Source organism: Topomyia yanbarensis, chromosome 2 (genome assembly GCF_030247195.1).
Source record: "Topomyia yanbarensis strain Yona2022 chromosome 2, ASM3024719v1, whole genome shotgun sequence".
NCBI lineage: Eukaryota > Metazoa > Arthropoda > Insecta > Diptera > Culicidae > Topomyia > Topomyia yanbarensis.
The window spans coordinates 363,251,275-363,268,905 of NC_080671.1; the positions used below are offsets into that span (position 1 = coordinate 363,251,275).

The 17,631-nt window shown below is 40.7% G+C and overlaps 2 protein-coding genes across 2 annotated transcripts; one reads left to right on the plus strand and one right to left on the minus strand.

Moving 5' to 3' along the window:
* Positions 1-2,226: 2,226 nt before the first annotated feature.
* Positions 2,227-4,674, minus strand: LOC131680718 (uncharacterized). The gene has a single exon (XM_058961426.1). It carries the CDS (start codon positions 4,672-4,674, stop codon positions 2,227-2,229), a length of 2,448 nt encoding a protein of 815 aa, XP_058817409.1.
* Positions 4,675-12,923: 8,249 nt separating this feature from the next.
* On the plus strand, positions 12,924-14,399 carry LOC131684423 (uncharacterized). The gene is made up of 2 exons (XM_058967280.1): positions 12,924-13,385; positions 13,515-14,399. The coding sequence occupies exons 1-2, from the start codon at positions 13,090-13,092 to the stop codon at positions 14,383-14,385; spliced, it is 1,167 nt and encodes a 388-aa protein (XP_058823263.1). The 5' UTR covers positions 12,924-13,089; the 3' UTR covers positions 14,386-14,399.
* Positions 14,400-17,631: the final 3,232 nt, after the last annotated feature.

The window sequence follows — 17,631 nt, forward strand, 5'->3', positions numbered from 1 at the left end:
TAGTAATAGTAGAAAGACGCCTGATCATGAAAATAGGAGTTGAACCTATTTTCTGCATCTACAAATCACCTGCCTTATCAGAAGATTTGAAGCAAATTTCGACATTCTTTGCAACGATAAACTTTGATTTCACGCTGATATATTCCTATCCATGGGGACAACATTGACGTTAGTTTCGTTCCCCTGATTAGCAAATGCGTGTAAAGTTTCGTGAGACGGGTTTTTGGATATTTTTCTACTCATTCCAATTTAGCGTCTTCTACAAATTGTAAAGGTGTAGCGAATGTGTAACATTTTCAAGCAGCGTAGCAAGCAGCATAGTATTTTCAAGCAGCCCTAAATACTTTGAACTCTTGAATATTAATTTTTGTAACTAGAGAAATTTCTAACTTGTAAATTAAAAATAATCAAATTTAATTCGACGATGCACTATAGCCTTTCTTGTAACAGACAACATATTATTAGGGCTTTTAGTGTCTATTGTCTTAGTTTTGGAATCGTTTTCACTATGAACTTTTCATAATTACGTTCAGTTTCCAGTGATTATTTCAAATCATCAGAATTAATACATTTATGCAATAATTTTTAAGCCCCTCCCGAAATAAAATCCTGGCTACGGGCCTGGTACACCAACGTCTTTAGTACTGTTAATTGTACAGATAGAAAACATTACTCACGAAATATTGACCAATAACTAAAAGATTTAAAAAAATGGTTTCAAGAAAAAATCTCTGACGCACCAGCTGGGTTTTTTTACGCGGGGGTACATGACGCGTAAATGAAATCCGCGTAAATTAAAATCGCGTAAATTTCAAAATCCGCGAAATGAAAACCGAGTAAATTTAAAAATCCGCGTGAAAGAAAAACGCGTTTATTTCAAAATCCGCGTAAATGAAGACCGCGTAAATTTAAGAATCCGCGTTTAAAGAATCCACGTTAATGGATACCACGTAAATTCAAAAATCCGCGTAAATAAAAACCGCGTAAATTTCAAAATACGCGTAAATTATAACCGCGTAAATTTCAAAATCCGCGTAAAAAATACAGCGCAAAAAAACGCGTAAAAACCTGAGTGTAGTCGATTACTTGTTTTTGGATGCCGTAACAACTCGCATTCAACAGCGCAAGCTGGGATGCCATCGCGCTCTCGTTACACCGGCTTAGCCTACCGGTGGGTCTGTACCGGATCCTGGAAAGTTACTTCCAGAACCGCGTACTGCTATACGAGACCGATGCCGGTCAGAAAAGGGTTCCGATTACCGCCGGAGTCCCACAGGGCTCGATCCTATGCCCGGTGCTATGGAACCTCATGTATGACGGGGTTCTGAGACTGAAGTTCCCTCCTGGGGTCAAGATCGTCGGCTTTGCCTACAACGTAACCTTGGAGGTCTACGGGGAGTCAATTCCTGAGGTAGAACTAACCGCAGAACACGCGATCAGCACGGTGGAGGAATGGATGAGCGAGAGGCCTGGAGCTCGCTCATCATAAGACGGAGGTAGTTATCGTCAACAACCGCAAGTCGGCACAACATGCATGTTGCTTCGCAATGAGGGGATCAAATAATTTCCGAATAATTATTTATTCACAATGAATAATAAAAACTTCCTAGGATGACAATGATATGTTATAAGCATATGCTATATACAATTCAGTACGCATAACTTACGTTTAGTATTTAGTATTCTCCTATATTTGCGTTCGCAACGTATTTGTGACTTCGTGTCAATTCTGCGATATTATATTGCATTAATCCTAGTATTTTTAGTATTAAGTTTCAATGATATTACCTTCAGCAGCGTCACTAGTGACCTAATCGTGACTGTGAAGTGCGTGAATTAGGTTCCGTTAGCTACAATATGAAATTTTGCTAATTTTATGGAGTTATACAAAAGCAGTTTAGTGGGAAACTAACCTCGAATTAGTTACAGATTGTTAAATGTGAATTTCTATCACCGATAATGATCACAACTGCTTAACGAGTTAATACATTTAACGCGACTTGCAAATTGCAGCGTATAAACTGTGTTTTAAATACGATTTCAAATAAATCTTTATATTTTATAAATCGAGTAAACTTTTTAGAATATAATCTTCAGCACACGCGGATTGGCTTTCTTCTACTGATTGTCGTTTCATACCAGCGCGATCGAGTACACGGTGGGTCTCCTGTCATGATCGTTAAGTTGATGGGTTTTTTAGTTCTGGTCGTCTCGATGAGGGGTCGTTTACACTCCCCCTCGTACGCCATCTGCTTGCAATTGGTTTACTACTAATTCGCGCCGAACATCTAGGACTGCCAATTTGACTGCCGGACTTTCGTAAATACCCTTTGCTGTTTGAACTGTTGCTGACCTTACTCGTCCATCTCTGCTAATGTTGACTGCAATAATTCGACCTTTAGGCCAGCAATTCCTGGGAAGCTGGGAATCAACAATAACGACGATGTCGCCGATTCCGATTGGCTTTACGTCTTTATACCATTTCGTTTGTTTAGAAATTTCTGGTAAGTAGTCGCGTACCCAGCGTTTCCAGAACAAATTCGCTTCAACCTGTGAGCATCGCCAAGACCGCTTCAAATTCATACACCTGTCGCCCAGTAGGGTTGCTGGTCTGAATCCACTAGATGATCCCAAGATGAAGTGATTCGGAGTTAAAACGGGGGCGTCTGGGTCATCTAGAGGAACGTATGTGAGGGGTCGTGAATTTACGATGTTTTCAATTTTTATCAAGGTGTTGCTGAGGATTTCGTCGGTTAAATTACGTTCTGGCTTAATGTGGTCGAGATTAATTTTTACAGTTTGGATAAGTCGCTCCCACGATCCACCCATATGGGGGGACGCTGGTGGTAGGAATGTCCATTCCATTTGAGGGCTTACTATTTCTCGTATCATTTTGTCTTGATCCAAGTCCTTTAGCATAGCTTTTAACTCCTTGCTGGCCGCTTTAAAATTGGTACCGCGGTCACTGTAGATTCGATTCGGTACTCCTCGTCTAGCCATGAAATTTCTCAGTGCCATCACGCATGAATCCGTACTTAGGGAATGTGCTATTTCGAGATGTATGGCTCGTATCGTTAAACACGTTATGAGTACTCCCCAATGCTTTTCCGTTCTTCTGCCTACAACTACTGACAAGGGTCCAAAGTAATCGACACCGACATATGAAAAGGGTCTTTCAAATGCTGCTAATCGGACAGAAGGAAGTTCTGCCATCCGAGGAGCATGTGGTACGGCGTTACGATTTTTACAAAGTTGACACTCGGATCTGACTCTTCGGTAAACTACTCTAAGTTTAGGGATGTAGTACCTTTGGCGTACCTCATTAACGATCGTCTCGTGGTTTCGATGGTGATAACGCACATGATAATCTTGGACGATTAGCCTCGTAACGTGATGAGTCTTAGGAAGGATTACAAGATTTTTTGCATCGGTGGTTGCATATGTGCATAGATTAGTTCTTCCACGCCGTCTAACTACTCCTTGGTCGTCGAGATATGGATTTTCACGATAAATCGAGCTAGATTTTGGAACCAATTTTGCGTCATCATTACTGCTAGAAAGTACTTGTATTTCTTTTGCGAACGAATCCTGCTGCACCAGTTTGTATAAGCATCTTTCTGCATGTTGTAGTTGTTCTCTAGACAAAGGACCTGTGGTGCGTTGTGATGTACCTTTGCACCTAGTATTAGCCACGAATCTCCATACCATCGCTGTCACACGAAGTAAATGCTTCCATCGGAAAAACCGTTCGAACCGTATGGGTGATTCTGATGCCATTTCGTGGTAGAATAGATTTGGCCGAAGTTCTTCTTCTGTCGAATGAGCAGCTAAGGGTTCTGAGGGCCAGTGTCCATTCATCTGCCACAAGAACCCCGGAGCACTAAACCACCTACTATTACTCTCCAAGGTTGGCCGTCTTTGCCACTTCGTTGCCTCATCAGCCACGTTTTCTTTGGATGGCAACCATCGCCAACTATCGATACCAGTCGTTTCAAGGATTTCGCTAACCCGAAATGCGACAAACTGGGAGTACCGTCGGTGATCTGATCGTATACAGTAGAGTACGTCTCTTGAATCGGACCAAAAAATGTGTTGATCTATTTTCAACGAAAGTGATTGTGTAATTGAGTTTGCTAGTCTGGCTCCAATTACGGCAGCTTGAAGTTCCAGTCTGGGTATTGAAAGAAACTTTAGTGGGGCAACACGGGACTTTGCCCCAACGATTGAGCATTCAATGCTGTCTAGGTTCTGGAAGCGAAGATACACATCACAAGCGTACCCTGACTCGCTCGCGTCCACGAAGGTGTGAAGTTGCACAGTAGTTTCCGGATTAAGGGGCGTTACCGATCGATAACAACGGGGTATTCTAATGTTTTGAACTTCTGGCAGGATTTCGGGCCATTGTTCCCACTTCCCTTGGAGTTTTTCCGGTATTATATCGTCCATTTCAATAGACGACCGCCACACTTCTTGTAATAGCACCTTCAGAAAAATCAGAATGTGTGAAATTAAGCCCAGCGGGTCAAAAATTGACATTAACATACGCAGGACTTCTCTTTTCGTGGGTTTTCGTCGGCCCAGTAGCAGATCTTCGTTTTGATTTCGTGACAATTTGTAGGTGAAGGTATCCGTCAAAGTGCACCACCACATGCCCAAAACCTTTTCAGTCGTCATGTCAGCTCCAATGTTGAGACTTTTCTCCTCTGTCCCTTTCATGCACTGCAGTACGGTGGGAGAGTCAGTTGCGCATTTCAAATCCCGCCTGAGCGTGCACGTGGCGAACATCCTGGGCTAATTGGATAGCTTCTTCTTCAGTCTCTACGCTTGCCAACATATCGTCCACATAGTGTTCATAAAGGATTGCGTGAGCCGCTCTAGGAAAATCGATGGAATGATGTTTAGCATTAAGATTTTTAACGAATTGTGCGCAGCTTGGAGAACAACAAGCGCCAAACGTCATAACTTGCATCACATAAACGCTCGGCTCCTCGTCAGTCGGGTTTTCTCTCCACAGAAATCTTTGACAGTTTTGATCGGTCTTGGAGATGAGAATCTGATGAAACATCTCGCGAATGTCTCCACAAATTGCTATGCGGTTCTCTCGAAACTTATACAAAACGTAATTGAGAGACACGAGTTTGTCGGGGCCTTTCAAGAGTAGTGAGTTCAGGGATATGCCATGGGATTTTGCTGCTGCGTCCCATACTATTCTAACCTTTCCGGGTTTATTATGATTAAGGACCGGAAATATGGGAAGGTACCATATGCGGTTATGAGGTTGTTTCAATTCTGCTTCCGTGAGCTTTCGAATGTAGCCCTTTTTAATATAGTCAGCTATCTGCATTCTCATAACCATATCGAGCTCGGGTTGCTTGCGCAATTTAGATTCCAGACAAAGGAGACGCTGCATTGCTTGCGGTTGATTATTTGGTAGACGTACGTTGTCATATCTCCAAAGAAGTCCAGTTTCGTAATGACCAGTTGACTTTTTTTTATTGATTGAAGAATATTCTGCGCTCTCTCATCCTCTTGAGATACAAAGATCCTATCTGGAACACTTATACCAAAACTTTCTGTCGAAAAATATTCCCGGACAGCTTGTTGTAGCAAATCATCCGTATTCGGACATCTGAAGTCATGATGGCCTGCAAGTTCCCCTTCTGGTGATCCGGTGCCTCCATGGACTATCCAGCCAAGACGAGTTTTGGTGGCAATCGGCTCCTGAAGCTTGCCTTCTCTTCCTTTCAATGCAAACCCCATATTTGCATTGTCAACACCGATGAGGATTTTCGGTTGCACGTTTTGGTATGATGTCACTGGAATTCCTCGCAGATGACTGTACCGCTCAGCCAGGTCTTCTATTTGAAGGGATTGGTGGAACAGCGACAGCTTCGATACTGTTCGTACCTTTTGAAGGCGGTACCTTTTATGATAGGTTTCAGTTCCTGAAATCTCTAGATTCAACATTTTCGATTCCTCCTCGAATCTGCATTCATCGCCAGTCCATTTTAACATTAACGGCTCTGACTTGCCTTCTAAATTCAATTCTGTAGCCAGGGCGGCATCCATCAGGGTTATTTTTGACCCATCGTCTAGGAAGGCGTACGTTTGGATCGCCTTCTTTGTACCATATAGCATTACGGGAACAACCCGAAACAGGAAATTCTGTGCAAAGTTGTGGTGTGTATTGCAATCATGAACAGCTGAGTTTTGTGCATTACTCAATCTCTCGGGATCACCGGAGCTATCAATACCGCGACGGTTGTCATGCAGAAGTTGATGGTGCTTGAACGTGCATCCGTTTTTCCCGCAAAGATGTTGCGATTTACAGAAACCCTTATGTCTCTTCAAACACCTCCTACAGAGTCCAAACTCCTTTATGGCGGCCCATCGAGAGTTATAACCGAGCTCGGCAAAGCGTTGGCATTTATCTACAGACGAGCAATTTTCCTTACAAATTGGACATTCCTTTATCGTGCCCTGCTGATTCGATTGATGTAAATTCATTGGTAACGTCGATATATCATCTTCTAACTCAGAATGAACATTGCAATAGGCGGGAGCCTTTTTGATACCTACACTCCCCACTACTAACCGGGGCGATAGGTGATATGGTTTCTGCCAAGTCATATAGCCACGCTGAAAATGCAACTAAATTAACGCTAGGAATCGTTCGACGATGTTTGGCCCATTCAAGCTTAATCGATGGCGGTAGTTTTGCCACGTTTGCAGTGCCACGTTGTATGAGGAAGTTGGCATGCCTCTGCAGTTGCACACAAGTTTTGTACTGCTAGAGCAAATTCTATCAAACTATCCAGCTTATCGGTCCTCGGAGGTTGAGCTGTTTGTATCTTCGCTATAAGATTGTGAATGATGCCTTCCGGATTCCCATACAGCATTTTTAATGTAGATATTATCCCAGGAACATTGGACGGGTGCATTAGCCTACACTTGACTGACTCATAAGCCTTCCCCTTGAGGCATTTCTGCAAACGAATGAGATTTTCTTCGGGAGTATATCCGCACATGCTAGTGGTTGTATTAAAGGTTGAGTAGAAGAGAGGCCACTCTTCCAGGGAGCCTTTAAAGCTGGGCAGCTCTCTAGAAACGGCTTGACGGGCGGCAATCTGACTCCGAGTTAGAATTATTCCTTCATCTTGCCGAGCATGTGTGATGAGGTGTTGTCTAGGCGTGGAGCCCAACATTGGTATAAATTCAGGGGCATTGTGGGTAGTGGGTGTCCGTCGTTGATTTCCTGCAGCTTGTTGGTTCCTTTGTTGCCCCGATGACCCGACTTGAGCTTCGCCAAGCTCTTGCGCCGATAAATGAGGGATCATTGACCTTTGATAAGAATATGGTGGAGGTAAGTTTTGCGTGCCTGCAGTCTGCATTTTCCCTGCATGCTCCTGCATAGAAAGCCATTCCTCGACTTTACTCATGCACCCTGCTTCTTCTATACTAGCATTCGATGACTCCTCATTGGCTCCTTCGAGCGCCATCAGTAGTTCAAAACGTTTACGGTGATATTCGCGTCGTCTTGCCTCTTCTTGTTTATGAAGTTCGCGTTCCTCGTCCAACTTCTGCAATTCAAGTTGTAGACGTTTCTGTCTCGAGGTTGTTGCTGTGTTAGTGGATTTACTTGATTGGTCTGAACAACGTTCGGCAGTTGCTTGTGATGTGCCTTGTGTACATGACGTGTTCTCGTTTCGTATACTGACTCTCAACGGTTTAGGTTGTACCATGGAACCTCTAGGGATGAGTCCAGCCGACAGACCGATGCCAGCATGGTAAGGTGGCCCGAATGCACTAGGTGCTATCATAGGAGCATTCACTGGTACTCGTGCTGCAAACGAGACAAACGTGTTAGCTTGTCCGACGGTTTGTGCTGTACATGACGTATACAGCGGGTTTATCGGATAGGGTAGAGTGTATAAAGTTGGTACAACGTGAGTAGAGAACGGAACGATATCACCGGGTGCCACAGCAGCAGTTGTTAGAGATAATCCGTCGATGGCTGCTGATAATGATCGAGGTGGTGCTGACGACGTAGGTATATACAGCGGCACAGAGTTGAGCGTTGGATTGCGTCCGGCATCACTCGATATATTCCGTTGTGCTTTCATTGCTGCTACACAATAAGGACAGACCCAATCATGATGCTCGATGTCTTGAGTAACCCCAACACACTCAAAGTGCAGCCACTCGTCACATATGTCGCATTGTACCATGCGACTATTATCCTCTTTATTGCAAGCCTTGCAATGAGTAAACTGGAGTATCTTCTGTTTCCCGCTGTTCTGAGATGATGATTTCCTTGGCATTGCGGCTGGCTGCTAGTACCAGGTAAACGAAGTTTTTATATTGTTGCTTCGCAATGAGGGGATCAAATAATTTCCGAATAATTATTTATTCACAATGAATAATAAAAACTTCCTAGGATGACAATGATATGTTATAAGCATATGTTATATACAATTCAGTACGCATAACTTACGTTTAGTATTTATTCCTCTTCTATTCCTCCTATATTTGCGTTCGCAACGTAATTGTGACTTCGTGTCAATTCTGCGATATTATATTGCATTAATCCTAGTATTTTTAGTATTAAGTTTCAATGATATTACCTTCAGCAGCGTCACTAGTGACCTAATCGTGACTGTGAAGTGCGTGAATTAGGTTCCGTTAGCTACAATATGAAATTTTGCTAATTTTATGGAGTTATACAAAAGCAGTTTAGTGGGAAACTAACCTCGAATTAGTTACAGATTGTTAAATGTGAATTTCTATCACCGATAATGATCACAACTGCTTAACGAGTTAACACATTTAACGCGACTTGCAAATTGCAGCGTATAAACTGTGTTTTAAATACAATTTCAAATAAATCTTTATATTTTATAAATCGAGTAAACTTTTTAGAATATAATCTTCAGCACACGCGGATTGGCTTTCTTCTACTGGTTGTCGTTTCATACCAGCGCGATCGAGTACACGGTGGGTCTCCTGTCATGATCGTTAAGTTGATGGGTTTTTTAGTTCTGGTCGTCTCGATGAGGCGCGTGACCCATTGGGTCGTTTACAATGCAGTTATCCATGTGGGAAAAGTCGCGATCACTTCACAGCGAAGTCTGAAGTCTCTCGGAGTCATTATAGACGACAAGCTGACCTTCGGCAGCCATGTCGACTATACATGCAAGAGAGCGTCGACTGATGTTGCGGCTCTATCGAGAATGATGTCCAACAGCTCAAAGGTGTGCGCCAGTAGACGTAGGTTACTGGCAGGCGTTGCCGTATCTATCCTCAGGTACGGCGGCCCATCATGGTCAAGAGCACTGAGGGTAACCAGTTACCTACAGAAACTGGAGAGCACCTACCGCGTGATGTGCCTCAGAGTGATATCTGCCTACCGCACGGTATCACACGATGCATCCTGCGTGATAGCGAGCATGATGCCAGTCGGGCTGGTCATTCGGGAAGATGAGGAGTGCTTCGAGCTACGTGGAAATAAGGGAGCCCGCGAGCGCACCAGGGTGACCTCGGTCGCCAGATGGCAGCGTGAGTGGGACAACTCCTCGAAAGGTAGGGGGACCCACCGGCTGATACCTAGCATATCGAGCTGGGTGGGAAGACCCCATGGGGAAGTTCACTTCCACCTGACACAATTCCTATCAGGCCATGGTTGTTTCCGACAGTACCTCCACAGGGTCGGGCACGCGGAGGTCCCAGTCTGCCCGGACTACCCAGGTGTAGACGAAACTGCCGAACACATACTGTTCGTATGTCATCGGTTCGACGTCGAAAGAAGAGCAATGCTTGACGTCTGTGGCTGGGACACAACCCCTGATATCCTTATTCAGCGGATGTGTCAATCGGTAGAGAAGTGGAACGCAGTCTCGGCTGCTACCATCCAGATTGCCTGTAGGCTACAGGTAATCTGGCGAACCGAGCAACAGACGACGGGCACGGCTAACTAGTGCTTGGTTATCTGGAGCGAAAAAAGGCCAAGCGCAAAAAAGGGAGTGAATGGTCTGTTCATGCCGAGGCAGATTTGGCGCAGCGACTGGCAACCGCGTAAGGGGTAAACCCAGCCACCCCGAAGCAAGACAGAAGAGTGAGTGTATAGGCGTATAAGTGGACTGCCTCATGCCAAGACGGGAGGGTCGTAGCGTAGTATGTTGGGACTAGGCTATCGATGCCTCATGGCGTGGCAGAGGAGTGAAAGGGTGAGCATCCAAGTCAGTCTCACATGGTATGTCAGAAGTGGGACCTAAGAAAAATGTCCCACATGGGATGCCAGGGGGAGTGACAGAGGTACAATAGAGTGGCACGATTGAGAGTGAATCAGGTGATAGGGTGAGCACCCAAGTCAGCCTCACATGGTATGGGTGGGGCGAGCACAAAAGTAAGCCTAGCAAGGAATGAGTAAGGTGAGCACACAAGTCAGCCTCGCAAGGAACGAAAAAGGTGAGCACAAAAGTCAGCCTCATGTGGGAGTGTTTGAGAGTGAATCAAGGTGCGATAGAGAGAGCACCCAAGTAAGCCTCATACAGGACGTATGAACGCGTGAGTGAGAGTGAATGAGTACATTAAGTACAGCCATCCCCCCAGAAGTAATACCGAGAGGTAGTTCCTGGGAGGAACAATGGCGGAGCCCAATGGAGTTTAGTCGGTATTAATGGCAGCGTCACCATTCGAGCCCGACACGCCCCCAGTGCACCCCGTGCGGTAGATTGGACCCTACCAATAGCACGTGTACTGGGCTAGGACGTAAAGGTCTTCTCCATTGTAAAAAAAAGACACACATCCAAGAAGATCCAAAACCAGGCCAAAACCAAGAAAGCCACCAGGAGATCCAGCAACCTATATGCCTGCTGGATACTCTTGCTAAACTTCTGCGAAGTGTCACCCTTAACAAGCTGACGAACTGCGCTGAAAGTGAGAACGGATTATCGCAAAGTAAGTTCCGGAAAGGGATATCGACGGTGGATGCCATACGCATAGTCATCGCGAGCGCGGAGAAAGCGTTGGGATTGTCGTTAGGGTTCATCGCGGTTGCAGTAATTACCGCAATCGCGCGGTATTTACCGCATCCGCATCTCAAAATCTGCGGTGCGGTGAGACACTTTTTCCCGCAGATGCGGTGCGGGAAAGAGCTTTTACAGCGCGGTTTTACCGCAACTACACCGCAAAAAAAATGATAGCGTGATAATTTTAATTATTCTAAATTGATAAACAGACTGCTATAATGAAAGAAAATTTAGCTGTGTCCGAAATATTTTGACGCTATTATTTTACGACATATTTTGGACTAGTTATTTTATACTTTTAGGTATAAATTCACAAACTAACCATTTCAAATACATAAAATGCAAGATCCAAATAAAGACAAAATTATTGGATCATTTAAAACAATAAATTTTTACTCTTAAATCCAATTTAAAAGTGCATCACTTCTTTCGATTTCTGTTGGAAATCGTGGAATTATGAATCGTTTTCGATATCAATTTTTCAACTGTGAATTTTGACTAATTTAGAGGAATTAGAGATGAACTAATTATGCTGGGACTTAATCACAACCCAAAGAATATAATTATCTTCATCAAACCAAACGAATTTGGAGTAATTGGCTGTAAATGATACAAATGTATGAAAGCGTCCAAAATAAGGAGGTCCAAATTAGGATGACTATTCTATCATTCGTTCATCAACATTGTATTTCTATCTTCTTTGATTGCTGTGTAAATTCAATGGGAATTTTTCTGCAGTCAATTTTATTGGACTCTTTCTCAAAAAGTATGCTACATAACTTTTTTTCGCGAACTTCCATTCAAATTTACTATAATTTTTACCAAATTAAGTCCTAATATTTTTCAGTCAAGACTATTTTGTAGCTTTTTTGGAGCTTTTGTTGCCAAATACCACATAGTTTGACTCCCGTTCACTTCAATTGAAGTTTTTGCCATTGGCTCTTTGGCAAAATATTAGAGGAAAATATATTAAATTCTAGAACTTTCGAACTAGCCTTTAGAAAATTACACTTCATTTATTTTTAAAGGGAGCAATCTTAGTTTTTAAATGATAATACATCTGTTTCTTGAAGAATGCGGAAGTTAGAGTTTTGGGATATTTTGTCCGTAAAACCCCCTATTTTTAAAAATCATTTATGCTGTATGCTACAAATCATACATTTTTTTGCAGTTTTTCTAATGTTCAATAATTCTTTGCCGGTTGAGACCGCACTCCTGATTAGATGTGATATATAGGCAATTTTTTTTGTCAAATATGGCGTCGTTCTTATTAATGAAATACAATATGTTTTTATTTCACTGTATTGGAATATATGCGCTACTATATAGAAGTACTGGTATTTCTACTTTAAATTTTTTTTGGTGAAATTCCTTTAAGAATGGAAGGTGGTTTACTACGTAAATGTGAAAATTATCCATTTCATTTTCATATGTCAAAAACATTGAAAATATGAAAATTTAGAGAAAAAAATATGCAACTTCATTTCTTATTACATTTTTATTCCACATTTTTCAATTAACTGGAGGTTTGCTAAAAGTTTTCCTATTACTGCAGTAGAACGTTTTTGAATGTATAATGTTTGCCTTAAAATGTACGGAATTTTATTAATAGTAAATGCCAAAGTTGATTTTTTTTCATAAACATTACATTCTGAGGAGTCTCTTAAAGTTAAATTTCGTGTGAATAAGAATAACGGTTTATTATATATGGCTACACAAATGAACAATTTTTCAACACTATTTTTAAAAATATAAAAATTTTACCGCATTTACCGCATTACCGCCCGGTGCGGTAAATAAAGTGCGGTTGCGGTAAGCGGTGCGGTTTTATTTATTTTTTGCGGTTGCGGTGCGGACAATCCATTTACCGCCCACATCCGCACCGCGACGAACCCTTTTAGGGTGACGCCAGAGTGCGAGCGGAACGCGATGCGGCGCTCAACGCGACGCGGGCCAATGCGACGCGCGATGCGGTGCTTGCGAATGCGAACGCGATGAGACGCGTGCGAGCCAATGCGGGGTAAACAAACAAACGTCGGTGTAACTATTTTGCGGTTTCGGCATGGATTCCTCCGACGAAGATTATTTTGCAACAAATAGTATTCGCGATTATATTTTTGGAAAAAAGAAAAAGTACGGTATCCACCCGATCAATCAAGACCGAAGGAAACACGGAGAATTTTATCATTTGTACCCCCAACTACGGGAGCATCCTGACAAATTTTATAACTATTTGCGAATGACGATCCCTACATTCGATTATATACTGGACATAGTTGATCGGAAATTAATGAAAATGTGGACAAACTTTATTAAAACTCCGATAACTCCGTGCGAGAAATTAGTTATAACTATAAGGTAAGAAAAACCATTTCCATTCTTTCTTACAAAGTTGAAATGAAACAATAATCCCCATTTGGGGGTGATTTTAGTTTGTTTTTCTTTGTGTGTCATAACAAAAGAATAGAAATATAAGTTGTATTTTAGATTTCTTGCTACCGGAACCTCTTTTGCGGCATTATCATATTCATTTAGAGTTGGAAGATCTACAATCGGAGATATCGTGAAGGAAACTTGTCGCGCTCTTTGGGAGGAGCTGCAACCAATTCATATGCCGAAACCAACGCAGCTTTTATTCAGAAGCATTGCGCAAGATTATTGGGAACTGTGGAATTTCCCCAACTGTGCAGGGAGTATCGATGGAAAGCATATACGCATTCAATGTCCACCACACTCTGGAACAATGTTCTATAATTATAAAAAGTTTTTCTCCATTGTGTTGCAAGGTGTAGCGGACGCTAGATGTAAATTCATTGCTATAGAAGTTGGAGGATACGGCAAGCAGAGCGATGGAGGGACATTCAACGCTTCAAACCTATTCCAATTATTGAGAAAAGGAAATTTGGATCTTCCACCTGATAGGAATCTACCAGGTACAAACATAGTTATGCCATATGTTTTCCTCGCAGACGAAGCATATCCTCTTCTTCAAAATCTTTTGCGACCCTACGCACGTAGAGATTGCAGTACAGAATCGGAATATTATAATACTAGACTCTCTCGTGGCAGAAAATGCATTGAATGTGCCTTCGGTTCCATAAATGCGAAATGGCGTATTCTATGGAAACCAATTGAGACTGATGTTGAGCTAGCAGAAGATATTGTAAAGGCATTATGTATTTTACATAATATGATAATTGATAAGGAAGGCGTGGAACGAGTGATGCAGGAAGCTGAAAACTTCCAACGAAATACCCAATCTAATAGAACGGCACCCTGCCATCACGTTAATGTTAAAATGGGACGTCAAATTAGAGATGAGTTCCGCACATTTTTTTGGAATAATAAGCTGGAGTGAATCAGAAATTGTTGTTTTTTTAATGGACTCATTAAAAACTTATCTTTTTGTTTTTCTTCACTATTAAATTAAACTATTAATAAAGCTTCTTTATTATCGTAAAATTTAAGATTTTTCTGTTCTCATGTAATACGAAAGGTTAATGCAATCACACCAAAACTTTTTAACCGAGGTGCGGTTTAGAGATGGGCAAAATGATTCAGTTTGATGAGTGGACCGTATCCGATTCACTCACTAGAATGAAGCGACTCTTTTGACTATTCAGTGACTCGTTTTAGTACTTTGAAAAATGATTGTTTGAGATAAAACAAAAAAAAATCCAGGGCTTTAAAAACGTTTTCCTGTTACACATATTTGATGTAATTTTCTATCATAGTTCCATTTGCAATAATCGGCTTAATTCATTTTATGTTTATCGAACACTATTAGAAAGAAGGTACGTACGTTTTAGCATAATTTCGAAAAGAGTAGGGTAAACTAATTTTCATTCCTTCCATCAAATAGTTAGATCGCAAATGAGTGCGAGAAGAGGTTCTGCTATTATTTGACAATCTCAAATTTAACTGCAACCGTTGGATTTGGCGAATGTTGTCAAAATCTTTTCAAATGCCCTATCTAAAAGTTGCTGTGCCAATTTGGAAACCATAAGAGGACATTGCTTCACCTTCGGTTGATTGAAGCACACATTTTACCTTTATGTTGGATATGACAGCTGTTTTGTTGATGTTTTATTCCGTGTAGACAAACAGTGTTCAATGTTTGTCATTCATTTTGATTCATTCGCTCTAAAGATTCAAAAGCATGGTAAACTGTCAAATCGACTCATTCTGTTCTTGTTGGAAGCTCATTGAGCTCATAATAATTAGCCACAATTTCAGTGAATCGCAGTTCTTTTAAAACGAATCGCGGTTCATTCATTCTTTTTGAAGAGTCGATTCTTTTTATCGATTCGTGATTCATTCGCTCATTTCGAGCGGAGTCTATCCCGAAGTCGACGACCTCTTCCATCTCTGCTGAGCATAACTTTAGAAGGTCTATCTACCGTTCTTCTCTTTAATTCACCGAACACTCGACAGTCTGCTTCCTTTAACGTCATGCCTCATGGCCGTACAGAGACTCAAGCAGTATCACCGATTTGGATAGAGCAAAATCTGTGCGCGTTTCTAAATAATGGCTCGCGTCGTTAATTTGGCATAAATAACTTTTTGTTAGTTATTTATGCCAAATTGAAACAAATTTTTAATTTTTTTTTCGGTATGATGTTAGAAAAAAAATTAACCCTATATCCAGAGCCGTAACGTGGTTTTCTGATGCGTTTGGCGCAGTCTCAGTTTTGCGCCCCTGTGGTGTTTACTTTGGCTTTCTTTTTCAGTTCGACCTTCAAATAATAATTTGTGTACATAGAAATAGCCTACCTTCCCCAAAAATAATTTATGTTTGATTATCGTTTATTTCATGCAAATTCCATCCACAAATCTTTTAAGAAATCAGTTGGCGCTAGGTGTGAGACGGCTGTATATTAGAGTGCCAATGGCATGTATGGAAAACAGGTACTCATCGAATTTAGTAACCGAACGCACATCAACAAAAAATGTTTAGCTCGATATTTCAGAACATTAAAGCGAGCATAACCGTTTTCCCTAACCACACTACTGCACATGGCAGTGAGTATCATTTGACCCAGCACGGCGAGATACAAACAAGTTTAACAAATTGTATGTGTGTATGTTTGAATGCATTTTAAGCGGTGTTAAAATGGTATAGAAACCACTCAAATTTTATACTTTTCCCACGCCGGCATAACATGATAATTAGTTAGGTTCTATCAACGACCATACAGTAGACTTGAGTGCAACGTCCAACTCCTACTTAGCAGAGGGTAAAGGATTCTTCACAGTTCCTTTCGACCATGTCCATATGAGCCTACCTAGTCCTAGTTTTCCGTTCTAAGTTTATAACTGATTCGCTCTAGAATACCAATCCGTCTTTCAATTTCATTGCTTTCGTTTCTATAATTAATCTTAAGTTTTCCGAAAATAGCCAACAAAATCGATACAGTAGAACCTTGCGGCAATTAAATCATAGTAACATAATCTTTTTCTATTCAAACGCTATTCCATTCGAACACAACCTACGAAATAATCCTTGACAGTTTTGGAAAATTGCGAACACTAAGTGGAAGGAGAACAGATTACTAATTGATATATTTTTGAAAGAACAACTGAGGGATTCCACGAGAAATCGGCCGCCCACAAAATGAAACGATCGCCGATTCGTACAAAATTTCCCAGTTGTATTTGGTTTATGAATATCCTTGATTTTCTCTGGCAATTGCAATATTTTTGGGTGCATAACTTTCAAAATATTTTCGTTCGATTACCGTATTTTATACAGTAAAAATATCTGAAAGCGAGTCACATGGAATGAATACTTCTGCACTAAAGCAATAAACACTGAAAAATAACTTAATCCACCTAGGAGTGAGATGAGACATTTCTTACACATGTCACTATTGGATCATTTATTAGTTTGCAAAACTCATGCGAAGTAATTACACAACAATTTCTAGTCCTGCACGAAAACCTCGAATAAACTGAATAAAATTATAGAAAATCAATAAAACGAATGAAATAAAAAAAATAAAGCAGAGAATGAAAAAAATATGAGAAAGGCAAAAGGCGATTAAATTCATAAAATGAATAGAATGATTAATATAATTCAAATTATTAAAATACATAAATCAAATTATATTAGCTCATAAAATGCAAAATTTGGACAGAAAAACTATTTGAAAATAGTTATAAGATTAATAGAATAAATTAAATTGACTCAAGATAAACTAATAAAATAAATAAGGAAAATGACTCAAATTAAAGAAATGAAAAAATTGAATCAAATGAATCAAATGAATGGAATTAATTAATTACATAAACTGAAAATAAATGAAATGAATAAATAAAACGAACGAATCAAATAAACAAAACAAATAAAATTGATAAAATGAATAAAAAGAAAAAAAATAATGATTAAAATGAAAACTTAAATGATGTTAAAAGGTTATAAATTAATAGAAAAAATAAATTGTGTCAAATAAACTATTTGGATGAAATAATAGAATAACATGTATGAACCGGAAAAAATGAATAGAATGCATAGAATGAAAAATGTGAGTGAAATGATTTAAATGATTGAAAATAATAAACTGATCAGTGAATCCAAAAACTGAATCGAATAAAATAAAACCCA

Coding starts and splice junctions, on each gene's coding strand:
- LOC131680718 (XM_058961426.1), bottom strand. CDS start 4,674: ATGACGACTGAAAAGGTTTTGGGCATGTGGTGGTGCACTTTGACGGAT.
- LOC131684423 (XM_058967280.1), top strand. CDS start 13,090: ATGGATTCCTCCGACGAAGATTATTTTGCAACAAATAGTATTCGCGAT. Junction 13,386..13,514: donor AAATTAGTTATAACTATAAG/GTAAGAAAAACC, acceptor GTTGTATTTTAG/ATTTCTTGCTACCGGAACCT.